This window comes from Gallinula chloropus (genome assembly GCF_964237585.1).
Source record: "Gallinula chloropus genome assembly, chromosome: 9".
Classification (NCBI taxonomy): Eukaryota; Metazoa; Chordata; class Aves; order Gruiformes; family Rallidae; genus Gallinula; species Gallinula chloropus.
This window is the reverse complement of record NC_140094.1, coordinates 10044274-10069437: the sequence shown is the minus strand read 5'-3', so window position 1 is coordinate 10069437 and position 25164 is coordinate 10044274. Positions and strand designations below refer to the sequence as shown.

Here is a 25164-nt window from a genome sequence, read left to right as displayed (position 1 = left end):
TGTCTAACACAATTTAGACCTGAAATGAGCACAGAATTTCAAATTTTGTTCAACAGCAAGTGTTGCTACCCAGGGATCTTAATGAGTGAACACTAGGGTGGGCTGTATTTCAAACTTGAGTGCCTAGAATTAGCCTTTTTTATCTGTTTGTAAATCCCTGATAGGAAGCAGTATTTCTTAGAAAAGTTGGGCAACTGTGGATCTCACCAAAATAACAGGGAGTGGCAAGGTAAAGCTTTGGAAATCAGAACTCAAACACAAACAGCATTTTGACACCGAACAGCATGAATTTAGGGTGTGCACATTTTAGCCACTAACTATTAGAAAAACACAGTTTGATGAAATCTTTTGAAGGGAATAAATATGTCTTTGCAGGCAAAGCTTCAACAAGAAGAAAATTGTCCATGTCAACAGCCTTCCTCACCTCATACACCATCTCAGCAAGCCAAAAAGGCCTGATGATTTTCATGATTAAGGCATTTGTTAGGGTTTATTTACCCTACATTGCTTGTTGTTTACAGAGCGAAGGGATCAGCTATAAATATTACAGGCAGATTGGGAAAACATCTGCAGGCTTTTAGGGCATAGTCAGAAATAATTATATTAGGTGATTTTAACATAGGCTGTGTAAATGAAACAAGTGATAATACAAACTGTAATGGAAGGATTGGGACCATCAAGAAATCTGCAATCAAATACCATCCTTCAAAAAACTGATACAAGTATCGTAATGACTAGGTTGTAAGTGAGCTCCTCAGACAGCGGGGAGAATGCTGACCAATAAGTAACAAAATGAACAATAAATTGAAATTTAATATAAAAAGGTATTGAAAAAAATGTGTACTTTGTGCGTTTCGTAAATCGGCCAGGATGGGTTATCTGCAATTTTGGATATGGAGGGATTATTTTCAGAAACTGGTGTCTGATCCAATACTATTTTAGGGCAGAACCTGAATACAAATAGAGGAAAAAAACCCTCACCAGAAATATAAAAATCCTAGTTTTTTCACATGCGCTTGATAAGCAGTGAACAGAAATGCTCATCTGCTTCAACAAACTCTCAAACTGAATGTTAGTATGCCAGTGCTATTGTGAAAGACAATACTGAGGGGTGTTAAATGTTTTGTAGCATGCTTAGAATAGTTCATGTAGGTTCAGAAAGGCAAAGGAAGAGCAAAAGGTCAGGATATAAAATGTAGTAATACAGATGAAAGAGAAAAATGAAATTGTTGCTGATATGTTAGAGGTGACTATGCAACATCATAAATATTTTTGCAAATATGAATCCAAATATCACTCAGAAGCTCCCACAGCTGTTTCTTTAGTAAGGTTATAGGTCTTCTTTAGCAGGGTTTCACTTGGGTTTCAGATGAATAATTAGTCTTTAGCAAAGGAATTCATGTAGCATGTTCGTTATGATTTGTGAAGGTCAAAATCTGTTAGATTCAAGGATCTTCCTTTCTTAAAGAGATGTTTATAATTAACTGATGAGAAAATGGATAGGACTGCAAGGTGTTGCAGATCTAATTCCAATATAGCAAAAAAAAAATATATATATATATATATCACCCACTGTAGTGAAAAACCCAGTGAATCCAAACCCCCCTTCAGAGTCTTCTCCTAATAAACAAAAAAAAAACCCCAACAAACCCATGGACTAGAAGTGCCAATTCCAAGCCAGATGCAGAATCAGGTTTGGAAATTCTGACTTTTTCTTGTTAGATCAATGCTTTAGACCTCTTTAACTCTGCTGTTCGCTCACCTCCCACTGCAGACACTCTTTTTCCAAACAGACACACCACCATTTTTTGTGGAACACAAACAGAGGTGAGTTGCCAATTATAAATTATATACAGGCATACACATAATTATATACAACACATAATAAGGTTCCCCCCCTTATTATGGTCCTCTGGCGCAAGAGATCCAGGTACATCCAGAAAAAACCAAACATAAGGAGTTCTCCTAATAGAAGTGGCCACAATAGAATAAACTGCTACTGTTTTTATTTGTGACACGCATAAATTCTAGGAAACATTAAGACTGAAGATTCAGTACTGCCATTCTTTACCTACTGTGTCTCATACTAAGATCTTTCGCAGACAGACCATTTAAATATTCAGCAATATACTTGTTAAATATTGTATCACATTCTACTTAAAGCTATAAGGTTTTGATTGATATATACTCTCAATTATCAGCAATTCCACGAAAATAAGTTACGCTTTTCAGTGTTCTATGTTTACTTGAAGGACTGTCAGCAGTTCCTGAAGGATGGTAAGGACTTTGTGGACAATGTGCAATTGGGTTTTCAATACCCATGAAATTTGTTCGATAGGAAAATTACGGAATGAAAGTAGACTATTACACCAAACAGATGCCATAAAGTGATGTGACTTCCCTGCTACCAGGATAGTAGTACTTGAGTTATTATAACCAAACTATTTATTTCAGTCTTACAAGAGATCAGAACTAGGATAAAACTGGGACAAAAACATCTACATACTTTTAAAGGTCACCAGCATTACACAAAATACAAGATAAATTCAGAATTATTTCTGGTCAAAGTATCTTTGCCAACTCTTTGACTTGACTAAGAAAGGACACATGTTTTATTTCAAACATTTACAAGCAAAGGAAGAAAGCAGTGAAAAATCCTCACATGCTCAAAAATATAAATCTCTGTTGCAGTTTATTAGGATCACTCTCAATAGGGAAAATTCTAAATCTCAGGGTCTTGGTCAGAGAAAAAGGGTTTGTATTTCTACAAACACAGGCACATCACAAAATTCAAAACCCAGAGAAATTAAAACTCTATTTTATTGCAGTCACACGTGCTATCACAGTATGCAGATCTTACTACATCAGTGTCAGCTATTTGCTGCAATTTCTCCTGCTCTACTTGTACAGCACAGAATCCCAGTACAGCCAGATGTTAGGGATGGCTGCATCCACAAAACAAATAATTTTAAATATGGCTAGGGGAATTTATGGTTATAAAAACTTGAGTATAAAACCTGTCATGTGAAAATCCAACTCTTAGTCATTATTTTCCATGTCTCTCTGCCGCCCTGCAAAACCCTGCTGTCATTCAAAGCCCATCTATTCATTTACTTTGCAATCTCTGCTCACATCCTTTGCTTTCTGATAACTTCAGCTTGTCCTTTATTCTTATACACATGAAATATGTCTCTGGAGAGCATATAAAGAAAAAACTCCCACTATCTGTTCCCCACATTCATCATAGACAAGTAATTGATTCCGACAAGCAGGGGGAGAGATACCAAAATATCCCTCCAACTAAGTCACTTCCTTTTTTTTAATTACTTTTTAAAGTGGTAGTATGTAATATTAACTTTCAAACCCCACTTCCAAACTCTGGTCTATCTTCATTGAAGATTTAAGTTGGTCTGAGACATGATTTTTTTCCTCACATGGTCCTGTCTCATAGCTTCAGTTATGTCTAAGCTCAGCCTAACAAAGGCCTGATTGTGGCACAGGTTCTCACATCTCTGCAAAAGAGGCAGTGCAGGTCAGCAGCCAGACAAGCTGACAGGGCTTCAGCACATGTTAATAAACCGTATTCAGCCTCTTTAGCAACCTGGAGTATGCACTCTGATCAACAGAGAACTTCCCAGCCCACTGCTTCTCAGCAAACGAAGCAGCAGTCCCAGTTGCCAAGCTGAACGGGTGTAGGTGGCAGCGGGAACAGGAAAACTTCCCCTATGTAAGGATTTTCAGTTGTTCATTGATGAGAAAGCAGGGAGTAAAGGCAAAGTGTGACAAAATCAGAGAGATAAAATAAATTAGAATGATGATCATGAGGAGACACATCATGATGTTCAATTCCCCAGCCATCCATACAGAGGAAAAGAATGTAAAGCAATAAAAAACCCAGAAGATAAAAAATAAGTGCATAAAATTCACTGAATACTAAAAGACTCCTAAAAAGACTTTCCACATATTGTTGCAAACATTTTATATCTGAAGGCAAGAGGCTAAAGAGTGTTCCACAATTCTGTAAATCCACTTCCATCAAATAAAACAAAGGGGTTCCAAAACATTTAACTCTTACTACAGGAACCATCACACGCTAGAGCAGCTAAGAGATTAGTGGACCACCCAGTAAGGAAGCAAGTCCCCTTTCTCACACGGTCTCCGTTTTAAAACACACATGCACACACCCAATGGATAGGACACAAACTCCCTTCAGGCTTCGTGTCTGTGAGAATGCTTTCAAAAAAGAAATCAAATATGGAATCAGATAACTGCTGCTTTTCTGCCTGGGTCCAGCCAAGTGTGCCTTGGTGTATGAAGGGGAAGTTAGCACTGGGGGATTTGAAGGTTACCAAGGCTCTTATTCAAAATGACACTCAAGTCAGGAGTTTTTCTACTACCACTGCTCACATGCTTCAGGACCTTGCTCAACTGGGTAGTAAAATTGCATTTGTACAAAGCTCCCTAAAATGAAACAAAACTTGGCAGACAGAATCACTTAGGGAAAAAGAAATATAGATAAGAAACTGGAGAACAGAAAAAATCCACCACTTATCTGACAAGAAAGGATAAACTCAGACAGCAAGAAATCCCTCTGGGGAGTATTTCTCCATAAGAAACAGTAGGAGGGAGAATAAGACAAGATCTGAAAGGACTCATCAGTTCCTAGCAGCACTGGGAAGTTGCAAAATAAAAACAAGTGATTCCCAAAGATTTTTTCGGTGTCTGAGAGTATCCTGTTATTACCTGCAGTAAAAGCATGTCTCTGAGGTGCTAACACATCACTGCAAGGGAACCACTATACCAAGGTGGACTGTGACATTAGAAGTGGTCCAAGTGCAGCCCTTAGAGTGTAGCTACATGATATGCTGGCTTAGGCAGTGTAGAGAGTCTCTGCCTGGCAAGGAATCCAACCCACTGAGGCTATGGAGCGTGATACTGGCAGATGACCTAGGGTATGGCAACCTGTGCTCAAAACAGCCCCATCCTCTATGGAGCCTCTGGAGAGCCACCAACATTTCCCAGCTGAATTGCAGCTGGAGCTCCCCGCTCTCCAGCTTTATGACACATCACAGTCATATGAAGATTTTGATATATAGCTCTGCAACCCAGAAGGTTTTGTTGGATCTACAATAGTAACTCCCACCATCCCTATGGATAAAGTCGAGCTTGCCAACTCTGGTGCCTGCAGTAATATATAGACAGACGTCTCTACACAGGGATTCCTCCATGCTCTCAAATGTACTTTACTCTGTGCATTCACTAATTAATGGTACCCAGAAAAGAATGACATGTTGCTTATAAAGGCCAGCTTAACACAGAGCTACCTCAAAATCAATTCTTCCTAGAAGTTACTTGACATTTGAAGACTAAAAAAGGAAGAAAAATAATGTGGGCATTTCAAAATTTGTTTTTAAATATTAAAAAAGGTTTGTAAATGTTCAATATATGCTCTTTAAACTGCTATGTAAGAATTAACTGCTCTAATGTGTGAAAAATGCATCTTTATGTCTGCAGTAACACTCGATGGAAAGGAAATTTTCATTTCTAAGTATCTGAACACCAAATCTGTGTATCTTGGGCAGTCCTTTAACCCTTTTACAGGCAGAGATGTCCTTACAGGTACCATGAGAGAAAGTATACAAAACACCTTAAGCAAGCACTTTGAGAAAGCAACTCCCAGAAGAGAAGGAGTCAAGATTCAGGAGAAATTAACAATCTGATAAAATTTTAACTTTTAAGCACAAACAAAACTCATTAAGAAAAAAAAAAAGGTGCATTAGTCTTCCAAAAGCTTACAGAAACTGTTTTCAATAAAAACTCCAACAGATATTTACATCAAGTGTTAAGAGTGCTTTTGTGGTGAGAGGGATACCTACTTGCCATATCATGACATGTGACAGAAAAGAATTAGCATGACAGAAGTTGATGGCACTCCACTTGACATATGGGATGTTTTCTCATGTCAGCTAAATTTATGCCATATGCTAGAAGCATAGTGTAGTGTCTGCCTTTTTTGGAACACAAACAACTTGCTGACACTTAATGGAAAGTTCACCACAGGATTTACATCATCTTTGACCTAATCGTGACAGCCTAGGACAGATCTACTCAGGTTGCTCCTTGGGACTCCAGATTTTTTGGGGTGATGCATCTATTTATCACCCAAGCACATTACTCCATATTAGGAAAAATATCACTGCAACCATTTCAGGTACTGACACAAACAACACCCTGTTCTGTATTCTGGTAGAAAAAAGCAGGTCTGCACGAATTAAAAACAAAACCCCAGGAGGAGGCAGGGCCCCAAAGCAGGCAGAGTAACTTGGTAAAATGTTGCCCACACATGTTTCTGACATGCAGATGTTTTTAAAAGTCTCCACCCACATCCAGATGGGCACAGCAGGAATATATTATTTGAAAAAATGTGTTGGGAGTTGTGCAGAGACTAGAAAAAAACATCACAAGTGCGAAAATCCTCCCAACAGTGAAGTTTTGACCTGTCCCCGTTTAACACAACAGTCCCAGATATTTGCTTTGGTAACAGAAGCATGGCAGTAGCAGAGTAAAACATGATGAAATGGTTTGGCTGAGTTAAGCCTCAAGCAACCCCAACATATCTTACTAACTTTCCCAGTAAACATTTCCCTGCTCTACTACCTTCAGATTTTACTTCCCCTTAAGCCTCAAAGCTCCTACCCAGAGAGCAGTTCTGTTGTCTCACATTTTTCTTTGACAGTGTTATTTAGCTTGATTCTGCTGGTTAAGGGAAGTGCAAAGAATCAGAACTGAAGCTGGATAACAGGAACTCACCATCCTTGTAAATTCATGTGCTGCCAAGGAGAGTTTGAACAGGAATGCAAGAGGCAGAGTTAGTGATGCAGCCCTACCTTGCAAGAATGAGAAAACAGATGAAAGTGAAATCCTGTTGAGAGGAAGAGGGGAAGTTAGAAAACCTGCCAACTTTGAGACAATAAATGAGAAAAACCAGCACCAGTTGGGAAGGGACTCAGGCAAGCCAGTCTCCTTGTACTAACTCCTTGGTGCTTGCAGGCATAAAAGCAAAGATATCCACATCAGCAGTATGACATGTTTGTTTAGATGAGTTAACTGTAAAAACACTTGCCAAGTTATTTGCAGGCTGTGCCAAGTATATGTCAGAGCCCAACAGACTGATCTTAGAGCAACAATTGTAGAGAATCACAATTTCGTTGTCTGTCTCTTAACAGCAGTTGCCTAAATAACCATATTTTTCCAGGAAAGATTAGATGTCAATTTGTTTTCTTTTCCTGCTTGAACAGGAGTAGCATCAAAGCTCGGTGTGGGTTTCTGAGGAAGTCCACTCCCACAGCCCCTTTCACAAGTAACCAACACTTCCATTCTGCTCCAAAGCAGTCCAGAAAGACAAAATGTTTATTCAAATGAACACAGACTCATTTTTACCTCAATAAAATTATCCAATACTAAGTTATCAAATATAACCTTTAAGAAGGAGAAATTTTCCATTTGTACAAAAATACCTTGGCAATAGCCAGTGACTTAAAAGAAATAAAGTGAAAGCACCTAACAGCTTATGAAGTTAAGTTATAAATTAATTAAGTTGCCTAAGTCACAGCACAGGACACTTCCTAAACATGGTGGATGATTATTTTGGTTTTATTTCTGTTGTTTGGTGTTTTTTAAATTCCTGACAATGTTCTTTCACACAGAAAATGTTTTTTTAGAATTAAAGAATTAATGGGAAAAAAGAAAATGGAAGAGAGGGAGAAAAGCAATCAATTCTCATTAACAGGGTAAAAGACTTCCACCACTTGCTTATGGAATGATTGATTTCTTCTGCCACTACCTTGTTTATTTTTTAAAAGCATTATTCAAATTTCCAAACATTTGATGTCAGACATATACATGAACGCTGCAAAATACTAACGAGAAACTTTGAAGGCAGCACTCCTAAATCTCTCTTTGATCAGTACTACACAAAATTGGATCTATTCTATATGAATTTTATGCTGTACATTAAAGATGGCAGATGTTTGAGGTCACTGTGGGAAAGATGGGAAACCTCACAGCGCACTGAGCAAGAGTCTCACAGGGCTCTGAAAAACCCAGTGCTCCTTCACATTCAGCATGGACACAAAGAGCAATGGCTGCTGTAGACTTGCCACCTACAAAAGGCTTTGTCATCCACCAAGGAGAAAGCTTGTCAAGGAGATGTCTCTACAAATATTGCAAAAGAAATATATTGGCAAGTGCTTCCAGAGTTTATAGAGGTATATCCTATTTTAAATGTGCAGGGTAATGAACCTTGTTGGATACCACTGTGAAGTACTATTGACAAATGCAGTCTCTGGAAGAGGAAAACTGCAAGGAATTCTTCTTCTATTTCAGAGGCAGCAGATGCATTGTGTGTTGGCATGACTGGTATTGGAACTGCAGTATACATAGAAGTGACATAAACCCCACAGCAAACTCCAGATCATATATTAATGTTGCTGTAATCCGTGCACCCGTCTTCTGCCAAATGTGTCAAATTTTCCCCTATAATGGAACTATTTTGCTCACTGGGCCATATCCTGCATTTTTGAGTCGCACATACATTGGGCATTTAACAGAGCAACAACCACTTGCAGAGAAAGAAAACTAATTGCAATAACATATCCATCCTACACAGAATTGTTCTGTTCATAAAATTTAGGACTGCAATATTTCTTTGCTAATAAAATGTTGGCAAGCCTTAAATATAACTCTCCATTTCTAAACCATCTAAAGTTGATAGTCTAATAAACAATGATAATAAATATATCTAGAACCATAGACTCCCAGTAAAAAGATACTGACAATCAATTCATTCAATCACAACATATAATCATTCACCTATACAACAAGACAGACATACACACTCACACCTGCCATTCTGGGCTGGATCCCATAAATCATCAAATTTTCTCCTCAGCGGTGTTCACAAGGATACAAGACTCAGAGGAGGAGTAAAATGAAATGGAAAGCTATGCAATTTCATCACACCTTGACAGACATGCTAGAGGTTAGAAAGCTATATCTAGTATAACTAGTTTCATTAATTTTTACATGTCTAAGTGGAAGTGTAAGTGAATGTCATTGAGCTTTTATTTACATCTAAAAACATCAGCGGCTAAGCAGCCAGGAGCTTCTGTGTGCAAAAGTATGTTATCTGCAATCTATCTGGCAGTACTTGCAGATACATCTGAAGTAAACTGATACAAGATGATGAAAATAACCAGAAGTGCTCACTTAATGTGCAAAGAGTCTCACAACAAAGGTCACAATTAGATTAATACGACGAACATACCTGGCATATTCCGCTGATGCACATATCCAAAGATTCAATATTGCAACGAGTACCATCTAGAACTTTGGGGGCAAGTTCCACAATCAAGTTCTTCCCCAGAGCTTGACATTTCAGGGCACAGGGTGCAGTAGGATCATTGTACACAGGGATCCACTCATAAAAATGTCCCTGGTATTTGACGTCATTGTAGGCTGAACACTGCTGTGCTCTAAAGTCACCGACATCTGAAGGGCAGTCCTAAAAACAAACCAAAGGGAATAGCCTTTTGAGTTGGGAATACTTTGCATTCGCAGTGAAGGTGTCTGATGAATTACACAGAATCTGTTCAGGGAGGCTTGCTTCAAGAACTGACCTGCTATGACAAATATGCCATATTGCAAAGTTTTACTGTGTGCATTAAAACAATTTATGTTGCTTAATCCATTGCTTGCAGTGCAAGTAACAGACTATCACGCATATTCCAGTAATAACATAACTAATATGAGAGGATAATTAAAAATGCTACTTTTTATGATGCTATGTGGTACATTTAAAGTCTGATTCTGTAAAAAGAATTAGCTTCTAAGGAATCAATATGTTTTAAGCTATTATAATGAGATGTGTAACATTTAATATATCTCTTTTTAACAGTTCTTTCCACTTCAGGATTTCTGAGCAGTCTCCTCTCACTTATCAATTCATACGTCAGAATAGTAATGAAAGAGGTATTATTGCTACTTATACATGAAGAAATAAACAGTTACCTAATTAATTCTTCAGTATTGCTCAGAAAGGGGTCAAGAGCTTGAGGAGACACCAGAACTTTCAGTCCTTAGTCTAATTACAAAACACCTTCACCTCACAGAAGCAGTAAGGCTTTCTTTGATGAAATAAAATATACTTCAACTTGATAACTACTGATTATACAGTTCCAGTTCTAATGAGACAGTTCTGTACCTCCTCCCATGCAGAGACTCAGCATATACAGCTGAAAGCCAAATAGAACTGTTTGAAAGAAAACATTCTAAAATATTTTTTGCTACATAAAGCATTGCACCCAAACAATGATGTGAACATTAAACTATGGTGACAGGAACGGAGATGAATGCTGATTTATGCAAATATAACTTTGGTAAAGTACCGACAAAGGAGTTAGCGTGTCAAACAATTTCTCACTAAAAACTGCATTTCAAAGTATGTCCAGTGTCAAACAGTCCATACACCAGACTGCAAGGACATTCTTCCAAGAATTCCAACTGCACATATAAGCCAGATGTGAGGCTGATTTTTAAAAAAGTTTTGTTTTCATTGGATATATGACTGAAAGATTTTGATGTGTCAGTTGAACTCATGGAACTTATTACTAAGTATTAGTTAACAATACTAATCCTGAACCCAGCTTCAACCTTATCAGTGAACTGAACCTTCCCTGAAAAAAGCTATTGAAATAGTAAGCACATTTACACAGTACTGGAGATTGAAACATATACAAGAAAGGTTCAAATTCCAGTCCCATGCCCTTAATAATACTGTCCTGACACCGTGTGCTCATATGAATCTGGATGTGCTGGCACTACGTTAGGTTAATATTTTGTCAGTGCCTCAGATGTATTTCATCATAGGAAACATTAACCTATAAATGTCTCTGGTTTATTTGTAGACTGCACAAAATATCTTCTACAATCAATATTCTCTCTACTGTTCAACATGGGGGGAGGGGGGGTGTAACCGAGCACAGAACAATCCAATGAGCATTTCCAGCAACACTTCCCAACTCTTTCCAACGCTACACCTTACAGTGAGAATAACCCAGAATAAAAAGAATACAAACTGTATTAGCATCAATCTGGGATAATTCTAGTTTGAGACATATTTTCTTTTAAACTGTAAAATAATGGAGTAAGACAAGGAGAAATTACAGCTACTGTAATTCTTTGAGAGTTTTACCTCTGAAAAATCCCACAAGTGAGAGCTTCTAAAAACATTCAGCACATACTGTTAGAAACCACCCTTATTTACTGCAGTGTCACTCCTGAGAAGTTCACCAAGTTTGCACTGGTGTAAATGAGAGCAGAATTTGGCTCTGACTTATCTGTCACCTCTCATTTTCCACAATAGCAAGTCTAAAAAGCAGAGAGGACTTCAGAGTTCATATGGATACCATATGGTTCCCTTCCACCGTTGCAAATAGAGGAGCAGCTAAGGATAAAAATAATAAGTGGAAGTTAGATTCAGGTAAAGTTAGAAGCAATATTTGAAGTAGCGTTATTCAGCCATGCACAGCTACATTTTCATCACAAAGAATGAGAGCTATCTGTAAAACAGGCAGAGTGATGGCCTTAGGCTGAGGTTTGACAGGCTGTTGTTACAATTCATTATCGCTCTGTGTTGATGCAATGCCAAGACACAAATGCCACAATGTCAGGATGACAATCCGTGGTTACTGTATGTTTCTCATTGATTCAACACAATGCAGCTCCTTCCACTCACTCCGTGGCTGTTTGAGAGCAAGTGAATTCTCATCTCCCTATTCTGTTTTGGCATCTTCAAAGAACACGACGTTGTGCTGGCAGCTCCATTCGCATGCCAGTTCCACCCGCTTTATGTTTGAGCTGTGTTCAAAAGCAGGAGCATAAAAAGAGCATCACAAAGGAATATCAGAGGGCTGAAATTATCATCATTTGCATTATATCAGCGTTTGGATGGCAACCAAGTTCAGATTGCTGCTTTCCTGGGAACAATCCATATTTGTATAAAGAAAGGAGTTTATAATCTAAACAGAAAAAAACTACTAAGCACAGAAAGGAACATAATCAAGACAACAGGAGCACTTGCAAACTTCAGGTTAATTCCGTTAGTGGCAGAAAAGTGACAGGGAGATTAAAAAAAACTAAGGGGGGGGAGTGGGATGCAGGAGCAGTAGGCAAGGGTGGAGCATGCTCAGGAAGTGGGCAAGGCCACACTGTTAAACAATCATACACACGCCCCAATCCTCATCCTGTTTGTCTGTCTTTTCAGTTTTAACCTATTTCAGACACCAATTCATTCCATCATTCCATCTTCCCTCTCAATATTCCACATTTTTTCTTGTTTGTTACATATTTTTCCTCCTAATTGCAGAATTTCTCAGATTTCCTAATTTCAGCAATAGCTTTTGTTTTACACTCAATCCACTGAGCCACAGCCAGGCCGCTCGTAGGTTCACGCACTACATAAGGAGCTGAAGACATATCTATGAGGTCTAATACATGAAAATGTTGACAAAATAATCACATCCAGATCTTGTAGTGGAATGAAATGTATTTATGACATGACTTATGAACATATTATTAGACAGACAGAGCTAAAAAAGATGCTTCAGACATGACTACCATGCAGGTTAAAAATACATATATATATATTCCCATTCTTTTTGTGACAGATGATTAAAACCTACTGCATTCAAAGGCTGGCTGCTTATGAAATGCATCATTTTAGTTTTGGCAGTGAGCAATTTTAGCCTTTGAAAACAAAGCTAACCTGGGAAATCTGTATCTTTGTAGGCAATGTTCATGTACAAAATATGAAGGTTGCATCAGACCCTGTGACTCCTGCCAACAATTACTCCGCTGAAAAAAGCACAAAAGAGAAGGCAAGAAAATTCCCAGTAAAAATGATGACACCAAAGAAAGTCTAGCCCTTTGTCTAGTTTTATTCTTTGAATCTCATTTTGTTGAAACCTAGCCAAAACCGATGAAGTCATTGTTTTGTTTTCTTTTTGAAATTAGCTTCAGGTTCTGTGTTTTTCCTACACAGTTTTCAGGCCACTTCTTTGTAATATCAAGATACCTGAGCTAGAAGCCCTAACCACAAGAGCCATATGGTGCATCACCATTATAAATATAAAATAAATTAATAGATTAGGAGAGAAACTATACAATTCAAGGTGAAATATTATAGGGCTAAAGCAGACACAGTTCAGCCAAGATTTTCTGAATGGGATAAATGATCTGGTTAAGAAGTAGATACTGGGATAATAATCTGGTGAATTTGTTGAACAAGTGTGAGCATTATCTGCATATAATAAAAGTTTATAATGGAATTAAACGTGGGCAAATCTGTTACAAAATAGTGTTTCTTCTTACTGTAGAAGAGTCACTCTGGCAAATGTATAAGTGACTTTTTGGCACATAAGAATGTGAAATTTATGGGGAAATGGCCCAAATAACTTGTTCTATGAATAGGACCCTAAAGGATTATCTTAAACACTTCCATATAGTGCACATCATAGCATTAGAATGTAACAGTATATACAAAAATGGAAATATAAAAAAGGGGGGTTAAGAAAGACTGAAAATCCTATTGAACAGCATATAATGAAACATTTATATAGTTTATTTCTCTAAAGCTTCTATAAGAAAAGCTGAAAGTATACACAGAGTTTTAGGAAATCATGCACCTGGCATCCCAGTTATGATAGAAAGATAAGCAGGCTATACATATTCCTTAATCTCAGCAATTATTTTGTTGCTAAGACCTTGAATTAATTTTTTGATTGAAACATCACTAATATTATTCTGGAACTACGCTTGAGTTCAATGAACTTACTACTATTCTATTACAAATCCAGATGAAACCAATTTTCTGGTAAAATGATTCTTGTTCTTTTCATTAGAATGACACACATATTAAGTTGTGCTTCATTTGTACTCCCCAATATAGATGTTAGTGGTGTAATGTATCATGTAGCAAAATTACATTTGCAGACAACTTTACATAGTGTATATATACCGAATGTCGCATGTGGTTAACAATAATACCTACTAATATGGAAAGAAGCTAGTTTAAACTCTTAATTTTCAAACTAAAATTTTACTCCTAAAGTGAGAAGCATTCATTAGAAATAATGCTTTGGGGAAAATTACATCATTTGCGACAAAACCAGCCTAGTCATCCCAGGTTTACATTTGGTCTAAGTTCCCATTTCAAGGTTAAGTCAGGTCTAATACTGGCTGTGAATTCGGTGACACCAAATTCAGAGATCAAGTGTATTAATAGTAGAAGTCTCATGAAATATGTTTTTCTCAGGATTTCTCCATTATCTGATCCATAATCTAGGAAAAACCATTCCTGGGAGAATCTGGTTCTATCTGAACTGAAATGGAAATCTGATCCCTTTCAGACATGCCCCAAAAGCAGAACTGTAAAGGCAGCTTCCTGTCTGGAAATTAACATTTGAATCATCATAAATTCAAACAGACTCTCATACAAGACGCTTGCCACTTATCGCTTTAAAATAAGTCCTAAAGTTAAAAAACAGGCCCCAGTGACTTAAAAAAACCTCCCTGGGGTTTCAGAAAGGATATAGTAATTACCTTAATTTTCTCTATGCTGAAGCATAGAGTGCCTTCATTTCCATCAGGGTTTGTACTGCGTAATGCTTAAAATTAATGGTGTCCACAACTGCCTTTACATATCCTAAAAGCACGTAGACCTCTGCTTACAGCAGAACACACACTCAAATTGATCTCATCTTCCTCCTTTCACTGTACACTGGGCAGAGTTCTAGTCCTTCGGCTGGAGGACCAAAGTACACTACATTGACTTGTCTGCACTGTTGCATAGGAAGCTGTAGGGCATTGCATCAAGCAGAGGCATATTACTGTATACAATGCATATTTTTTTATTGCTTACATACTGGCTGCAGTTAGCTTATCACACACCTTGAAGGATTACGGTATTTTTTTTTGCATGAGGTATTTTTATTTATGAGCTAACACAAAACTGAAAACTGAAAGGGCAAGTGACAGAACCTGACTTCTGCATGCATGAAGCCCAATTTATCAATCACTTTCACCAGCTGCTGCCTGCAAAAACTTAGGCTGTGAGCTGCTGTGGTGGAAAATCCATCCAACACTGCCCAGTGGAGTGTTGGAGCAAGGTGCTACCAAGGCCTGTTCTGGAGGAGGGCAGAAGCCAACTGGCACAGAAGAAATTGTAGCTGTGGCAAACTGAAGAGTGGGAATGGCTAGTTCTCCCAGGGAATACACTGTTTCAACATATTTACTGGGCAACTATCAGTGTCAGGTCTCCTAAGGAGTTGCCTGCTGCTGACAGAAATCACAGGGCTGGCATCGGCATATCACCTGCTCTTGCCTGGTATCGTTCAACCCTAGGGAGCTTCAGGCCTCACCTTTTAAGGGGTATTTGTGTGAAAATTGCTGCCTTTCTCCCAGAGCCAGAAGCAGATTAGTCAAATATACTACAGAGAGGGGAGGAGAGAAAAGAAAAAAAAAGGAGGTGCTTTTGTTTTAATTACTTATCTATCTGCTATCTTCCCTGAAATGGGATTACATGACTATCACACTGTACTGTAAAGCAACCTGTGCAAGACAGTGACTCCAGACCATAAACCATCCTGAATTACTGTGTTGGTACACATGGTGTCTTGATCAGTGGTACTGCAAAGTCCTGCATGAGCTGCACACCTTAAACAGACTACAGCATCTGGGGTGAAAGGCAGCAGCTGTTAAAACAGCACAAAGCATCACTACAAATCAGTTGAGCACAAATCATGAGGTGTGCTGTATGTGACTGGTTTTCATAAGACGTGTCTGTAAAAATAGTGATTGCATCACAGCAACAGCAACTGTGCAGTCAAAGCTCCAGCTTTCACATTTGGTCACGGAAATTGTCCATGCCAGTGCACCTTAATATCCATGCTTGTGCATACAGACATATAAAGATCTGGGCTTAGGCAAACAGAGGGAATATAAAGAGTAATTATCCAATTCAAGATTTTAAAAGGACACGTGGTTAACTTCTCTGCTGATGTGAAGTGTGACATACTATCATTAATGATCACAAATAATCAAGATCTCGGTTGAATGTCTCATATGAAAGACAGCACCCCCAGGAAAAGCACTTGCTAGTTTAAGATGAGAACTGATTTTTTTAATCCTTCAAAATGTGTAACTTTCCTAATAAATGGTATAAAACATTCTGAATCACAATTGGCACTATAATTTCAAAAGAAAATGTCCATTTGGGAAGCTTAAATTTGAGACCTCATGGTGTCATGCAGACTGAAATCTTTAAAAATGGTAATAATGATGGAAAGAAAATTATGCACCATAAGGTATTAAACAAGCAGCAGAATTTCTTAAACTTTAACACATTGTTTGAATGAGTAAAATAGGATTAAAGGCCAGACTCACATTACTACTGCAGGTTTTGTATCGAATATTCCGACCTTCACAGTTCCTGAAAAACAGATTAAAAATGGTTATGTTGCATAACAGCAAAACACAACCCTGCCTGTTTTACAGCTAGTTATTCTCTTGAAAATTAGGTTTTTATTACTACTACCCTAGCATAATTTGGACTCAAAATACAAAGTTTAAATACAAAGGGGATTTGGGGACTCCCCAGGTTACACTGCTGTCTCTCTTCAGCAAAGAACGTGTGGCTTGCCCTCTAAGACCAATTTACTGAAAACCTTATGAAAAACACATTTATTTTGTGAAAAACATTTCACAAGGCATCCCTAAGCCTGATCTATGCTGACTTCAGCAAAGCTATTTCTAATCCACAGGATGTAACCTAGAGGAAAAGAGGAACAGAATATCTAAGCAATCATTTAATCAAGCATAGGGTTAATGAGCATTGATTTTCTTTCTCCTATTTTGTTTAGGAGTAAAAACCAGCCTCAAACCTTTCCTTTCTCCCCAAAAACAATGCAATACTTTTGAAGATCAGCATGTAATTTTACTGAGCTGTGTGAGCAGAATTAATAATTTTAAATTATTTGTAATTCTCTTGGACTCCATGCATTTCTAAGGTGCTCAATGCATCTGAATCCTAAAATCCAAGCAATTTAGATCCTCAAAGTCTGTTGTTAGTAGTTGAAATGACAGACATATAATAGTCATGATTATTTACAGCGGTAAAATACGGGGATGTGTGGGTTTCACTCTTTTTAGGGACACAGTTTGTCAAACTTTTCAATACCTGGTGGGCACTTTTGCACCAAGCAAGATATTCTTCTTAAGAATGGAAAAATCAAGCCCTTGAAAGAACTGGAAAGATATTTCAAGTGTCTTGAAAGGAAATTATATTTAGTGATGTCTCTAAAATCAGGAATAATGTTTCAGAATATTCCTACCAAGAAGACCTGCCTTATATTAAAGAATGCATGAATGTATAGCTGGTAATTTACAACTCAGACTAAATTTTCCACATTCTACGTGAAAATTGATTGCAAATATTAAAAAATTCTTTAATATGTGCAAAGGATTGAAAAACATCATTTGAAAAGGAAAACACAGTGGATACCTGCTGCAAGAGTTCAACCAGCTCAGCTGAAGGTACAACTCTCCAAGCTCAAAATATTACATCTTCAATTTCCAATTTTTTGCAGGAATGATTGCATCACAATGTGCAAGTTAAAAATGTTTACAAATGTGAAAACTTTGTTTCACAACTGTGCATTTCCTGAACATTATAACAACAATAAAACAGAGGAAAAAAAAAAAAACCCAACTTTTAAACTACACATTTGTCAAGGTATGGAAAACACATGTTTTTCACAGGGGAACACATTAAAAAATATTAATAAAACCACAGTGGAATTTATATTGCTACAATTTATGGAGCTCATTTCACAGTTCCTAATATACTGGTAGAATATCACAGCTTCTTGCTGGAAATATTTTCTCAAAGATCTTTGTGCATTTTGTACTGAAAGAAACAGGCTGTGTAGTCAGTCACCTTTAGCTATGTATTTCATACAGTTTGCACTTAACTAGTATATCATACTACAAGCCTTCTATAAGAAAAAATGACTTCCCAGGCGGCACTGCACATGCATTTAGCTTAAAAAAAAAAATCTCAAAAAGAAAAGAAATTTAAACCTAATCAGCGTTTTTAAAAAGTTTAAAAATAATTCAAATGAAGCAAGCAATTATGGAAACCAGCACAGATGCTTCTAAGCTTGTTGGGATCTCTTCTCGCCTGACTCCAGGCCTATTACATTACTCATACTTTTAGGATTGTAGCAAGAAGTGCTATGTTGGTCCAGCTTTACAACTGAGGTACATTTTTTTTGCTGCATGCGCTGTTCTCTTGAAGCTACACCGAGGCTTATCCACGAAAACATATGGCCACCAGGACTACTGCATAGAAAGAATTGGCAGAGGAAAAGTTTCCTAACACAAAGCAGCATTAGATGGATCTAGATGTGGAGTCACTTGGTTTTTACTAGAGGGAAGACATGGAAGAACCTGCAGCTGAACATTATTTCAAGTAATGTTCGAGTGCAGGCTACTTTGTATGTAGGTAACTCACCATTCACTTCATATTACGCTAACAGGGACTTCTCTCAGTATTTGAATGCACTAAATAAATCATCTTGTTATTCCACATATAGCACACTAAAGTTCTATCAGAGTTGAAGGTTCAAGTATTCATCCAGTACATTACAAAAAAATATATTAAAAGCAGGATTTCATAACACTTGGTCTGTGAGCAGCACCTGGTTCCAGAAACAGAAGAACAACGCTTCCCTAGAGACACCATCAGAGGACAGAGAAATATGGCAGAGCTGCAGAAAAATAAATACATGTAAGCATGGGGCTTACCTGCCGTTTAAACATCTCCTCAGTGAGTAAGAGGCTCCCCCCCCACATGTCCGTGAGCAATCACTCCAGGCCCCCCAGGCATCCCAAGAGCCTTCCTTGTCTTCATCAGAGCGGGTAATTCTGGAGGTCTGACAAAAATGGAGAAGGAGAGGAGAAAAAAAACACATTCATTGATTTGGCACTTTTTACTGCTTGGCACTAAAAGTACTGAATATATTCCTTTTCTGCTTATTTACAATATCTCAAATTTATTTACTATTTTATTATAAAATTATTAAATGGGAAAGGAAGCAGAGGCTTTGAAAAGACAGTGTATTTAATGTGCTGCCTTTTGTTGACGGACTGCTATGTCCAAATATGTTCTCATTCCCAACATGTCCAAACTGTGTAGGAACTACACCACTGATGTCAAGCAGGCAGACCTGGCATCATCTTCTGAGCAGGCTGCTGGGCTTCCCAAAATCCTGACCAAAAGAGTTTCATGTCCAGGAAAAAAAAGATCCTTTTGTTCTCTCATTAATCTTGAGTGTGAGGAAGAGTATTGTCTCAAGAGAATGCCTTTTTCATTTATTATTTTCTTCATGAACAAAGCATAGGAAAATGAAATTCAGGATTTCCCCAAGCATTTCTTTGACTTTACTACAATTGTTAAGCAGCTGTTCCATTTATATGCTACTTACATTCCTCTGTCCCTACAACCTTTAAAATTTCTCTCTTGAAAAAACAGGCAGAGATTATTTTTGTAGCAACATGTCAAACATCATGATTCCCGGAGAGCTGACAGACATGATGGGCCTGTTATCATAAAGAAATTAAGATTTTTAGAACCCGAAATTATCCCTAGAATGACATGAAAACACCAATTTCTGTAATCACCATGGTGATACAGTTTGCACATAAACTACTGCAAACATAATAATGTAATGGCTATTAACATCATTATGAATAAAAGTCATGCTGTGGATAAATATGAAGCAATGAGTCATTTATCTCAGGTGACAGAGAATACTGACCAATATTTACACTGCCCCAAAACAATCACAAATGAGAGAACATGAGTTCATCCAAGCTTTAGTGAAATTACTATTTACACAGCCCATTTTTTATTCCCATTGACTTCAGTGAGCATCCAAGCAGACCTCAGATAGATAAACAAAGGCACAACATTCACATTACTATTTTAGTTTTGGCACCATAGGCAGGCACAACTTAATCAGATGGTGTTTCAGATTCTTTACACTCCCTCACAAAAAACAAGCACACAGAAAAACCAACAAAAGAGCTATCAGCCAGCAAACATAAAACAAAGAGATAAAAACATTACTAAATAAACTTAATCCAAATAAGCATTTAAGTTTCCATAAGTGCCAAAGTAGTTTAAAATGCTGGTAAGATTTCCATGAATGACAAGACCCAGAGAGGTGCAAGAGATAAGAATATATCCTAATACTAAACCAGATTAAAACAATAATACACTTTAGGAAACCATATTTTCTCTAGGAAATAACAAACTCAGGAGAACAAGACTCAGTTCTATTTTCTTCCAAAAGGCCTCACAAAAGTGATTCAGATATGAGAGATGTGTAATTCAAATCTTGTGGTACAAAGGGGGGAAAATTACCCAACCACAGATAAAGTCATCTCACCCTCAGCCATGACTCAGACAAAAGCCTACAAAGCTTGAAGAGAAAACAGCAAGCAATAAAAACAAAGCTGTTTACAAAATAGCACCATGCAAGGAAAGAGACTCCATTCCATGCTGCGTAGGCAAAGGGATTTTCTCCTAAATATTACTGTAAAAATAAATAATAAATTGCATGCCATGGAACTTGTGAAAACTGGCCTGTTTCTGAGAATGAGCTGAAACACTTAGGATGGCTGGAGACCACATCGTTCAATAATTGAACTTAAAAGCAAATAGTTAATCTTAGCTATACATAAGCAGAACTAAGGACTACTCAAACTCATTTTAAAGGCATTAATAAAAGTGGGCAGATTTAGTATAATAGCTCTACTAAGTGGCTAACAAACTGGCAATTGCCAAACTTTTCCATTCCTTCCTCAAAAAACTTGAGCTTGTCAAAAAAATTTTGTTAATTAGAGGATAAGCTATCTCCATCTGAACAGTAAACCACAGAAATTGGTCTAAACAATTGGTCAGTGGCTCCTTAACTTTCATGCTCCCCTAAGTTTACAAATTTTACAAACACTTAGTGGAAAGCTTTAAAAGTGTACTTAGGCCTATCTCCTGTTCCAGCAACGATAGAGCCCAGCTCTGCCAAGATCCCCAAGGAATTTTCTTGCTGGCGTTGGGTTTACTTTACATGAGAAGCCAATTCTGAAATGTCTGACACTGGAAATGGAACCAACTGCCTTCAATCTTGAGCAAAAGAGCTCAGCACTTCTCAACAAATCACTCGGCACATGAAAATAAGTCAAGATGACCAAGAGTCACTTCCTTTAAATTTATGTGGGCAAATGTAAAGTTTGTCCTCTGAAATCCCAAGGCAAATGATTGTTGTTTTAATATGTTGAGAAATTATTAAACTTATGATATTAAAAAAGCAATACATGTCACTCTCTTTTAGAATAGCTAGTATCTTTTGACAAAGCAATGACAATGCCTAAAATAATCCGAACTTCATCATTGTATTAAAACCAGCCACATGATATTAACAGACAGAATGTCATCTAAAGCCTCAAACAATGTCCAGTTGTTCACTTACCAAACGGCTTTGATAAAAGCCATTGTTCTGAACTGTATCTAATTAAAAAGCTGTAAATACTAGGATGATCAAAGCAGAAGATTATGACAACAAAGCCTTCTTCAGAATCATTGACTAATTCAGTGCCCACAGTGTTGACTTAAACTCCAGCTAGTTCAAACTATTTGTCCCATGGGAAAGAGTTAAAACAGCTCACACTGGCTAAGTAATTTACTAGCAAAATAATATTGATTTACTAGCTGTCTGGTTTCATAAACTCTACATATTACATTTGTCTACACCACGGTACCAAATTGAAGTAAAATAAAGAAAAGATCATCAACATCATGATTTAAACCAACAAAACCTTGGAAGCTCATTTAGGAATTAAATCAAGAGCTAATTGCAATTGGGCACAAAAGGGTATTATTGTACCACAGGATCACATTCATGGTTTGCCTCTTAACTTCAATTTTTCTTGTTTTTATTGTCTTCAGTCATAATTTAACATGGCTCAGCAGTGAGGCTTTGCTGAACCATATTAGAATGGGAGTGTTTTTCCTTTAGTGGTTTAATTTTGCAACAGATGAACTGCAACACGTACATTAAGCATATTCATCATGAAAGTATGTATCTGTCTACACATACATAAACGTGTCCGTGTACATGCACATGTGCACCCATGATGTATCATGATCAAGTGAAGCCACAAATGCTTTAGTGAATCCAGATAAATCAACCCAAAACAGCTACAAACACAAATGGATGATTTGCTGCTCCTTACGTACAACTAGATGGCAAAAGGCATCACACTTCCAGATGATCCAGCTAAACTAGAAGGAATTGTATCCATTCCAGAAGCATCACACATGAACACAAGGTTAGATGCAAGCATTGCATTCAAAGCAACATTAAAAAACCTATACAATATTCTCTGCAGAAATTAACCCAGTTTATATGATAAAGGTAGTTTCAAATATCTCATCACAAGCAATGTAGCCAACCTAGAATGCCTTTTGAAAGGAAAAACAAGAGTAAGTCATGCCACTGCACATGGCGCCGAGTAATGATCACTTGAATCAGGGGCTGGGGAAAATAAACTACAAGTAGTTTTGAAGCCCTTGGTGACATAGGCAGAGTCTCCAAGACTGAGATGACAGTATGCCAAGGTTTTCTCAAGGTCTGAGGCTCAGTAATGTGTAATCTGAGTCGGTGCTGACAGCCCTTAACTGACAGAGGCAACCCTGTACATGGAGAAATTTACCGAAAGCGTGGCACAGGTAGATTTGGACAGGGGATGAATGTTAGTGCCAGTTTCCCTTCTTCTATCCAGGGCTCTGTTTTGCTTCTGCCACATATGGGCACATGCTGTAACACCAAGTTCTACAAATAATGTGCGTGTGTGAGGCCGTACTTGCCTTGCAATGTACTACTCAAAGAAACTGAGTACAGCAAAAGTGGGCACTGAGGTAAAATAAATTAAATCCAGCTGTTACCAGCACTGATCATGAATTTAAAACAAGGGGATTTTTTACTGTCACTTGTAACACCCAGTAAATAACAACAGCTACATCGACACACATTACAGAAATCAAACGCAGTGCTGTTATATGGAGAAAAATGGTTATTTGGCCAAACTTTTGTTTGGCTGTTATGAAGGATGACATAATTGTCTTGAATTTGGTCATGCAGACTTCAAAGGAGATGTGGTGCCAGAGAATGAAGGTCAGTTTATGCAGTTTTATTATTCAGACATCCATTACATAAGGCTTGGAAATGTAAATGTTTAGCATTCAGCATAACAAAGATTCAGCTTCTCAACAGAAATGCTCTAATACCTTAAATGTTTGTTTTCCAGAATTTTTAACAGACATTTCTGCTTTAAATACAAACACAAGTCAAGTATGCAGCATCTGACACAGGAGAATTATTGTAGCAGAACATGTAATGAAAGAAACGTACAGACCCAACACTCAGACTCATCTGCAGGGGTCCCCAAATGACAGTCTCTCTCCCACGTACATATCGCTACACAAAATAGCCCAAATTCTGCTCTGTCATGTGACCTTGAGCAATTCCTTAGAGCAGGGCTCCCAGCTCTGGCAGGTTCTTGAAGATTCAATGCAAGCTCTGGCCGGCACCTACCAACAGACAGCATGCCTAGGGCTGGACGGCTATAGAAAATTACCTACTCAAACAGGTTAGAGTGATGTGCCTCACAAAATAAGACTCTGCCATAACAAGTAAGGACTTGGTTATGCAGGAATATTTACCAATGTATCTGATACTATGCCAACACCACTGCAGCCATCTGGATGAGGGTTTTTTGGTTTTTCTCATGGCTTCTTATCAACGTGGTTAGTATTAATTTGAAAAGGCATGCCAAACTCCAAAAGAGAATCCCCATAAGGAGTTCTGTTGGCACAGCTATATCATCTTGCTATTTAATAACACATTGCACATAACTAAATTTCTCCGTACAGAATTTAGATTCTTCAGATTAAATTAATCCATGTGAAAGAACCTATTGAAGGGTATAAACACCACCTCAGTCCCACTAAAGGCCTAACTTAAGCAATACCCAAACCTCGGTACTGGCCCTTCTCCCAGGAGTGAATTTCATCCTTGATGGTATTTTGAACAGAGATGAAGCATTTCCTTTTTATTGCTTCTTCCCACTCTCACAACCCATAAATACCATTAACACTATCCTGACTTTCAGAGTCTTCCAGAGCACAATGTTGCTGTTCACTAATCTTCATGCACAGCGCTGCACTATGCCATTTTCTTCTCCTTATAGCCACAATGGCTCCAATCAGAGGTAGCACAAGGGATTATGGCGCTGAGGGGAAAATATCCTGCCTGAGTAGCTCTGTGATGCATTTCCCAGATTCCTCTTTCCAGACACTACACTCGGTGGAAAAGGTATCAGATTGCACTGTTGACTATGTCCATGAGCAGAGTGCATAACTGCAAGAACAAGTATTTACCTGCAGATAATTGCCGGATATATTGTTCTGCCTCAGAACTGTATCTTTCAGTTTTAACTCTGGCTGTTATGTCTCTGACTTTGTGACAAACTATACCAGAGATCTCTTTGCCTGCTAAGGTCACACACAGAACTGATTTATGCCTCTATTTTGTAAGGTTTCAGTAAGGTGTAGAATGCAGATTACAGATTTAGGAAAAACTATTTCAGTTGTGACAGCAGCTAAATAGAAGAACAGTCAAAACTTATTTCCAGACAAGTAAGAACCATTAATGAGATCTTGAATTACCTGATTTTAGCAGCAAAACTTACACTTGTTTCATTATGACAGATTTCAAGACATTTCCTGATATATTTCTACTATTGCTGGGTGCATTATATATTACCTAATTGTGCACTGTATATGTCATTAAGTTTAGTAAATCATATACTTACACGTACCAAAGTAAATTAGATTTTATTCTGTATGTTAAAGAGGACATATTTGGAGTTATAAAATCCTGGAGAAAAAACAATGCATCATTAGACTGACAAAATACACCTGGGTGT

At 37.7% G+C, this 25164-nt stretch overlaps 1 protein-coding gene across 1 annotated transcript in view; it reads right to left on the bottom strand.

The window, feature by feature from the left end:
* ADAMTSL3 (ADAMTS like 3) overlaps nt 1–25164 on the bottom strand; it is a gene marked incomplete at both ends in the record, with an annotated part of 177160 nt that overhangs the window by 76967 nt on the left and 75029 nt on the right. The window contains 3 exons of the mRNA XM_084267990.1: nt 9326–9562; nt 16501–16546; nt 18922–19049. Of these exons, the coding sequence (XP_084124116.1) occupies nt 9326–9562; nt 16501–16546; nt 18922–19049 (411 nt within the window). The remainder of the gene's footprint in view (nt 1–9325; nt 9563–16500; nt 16547–18921; nt 19050–25164) is intronic.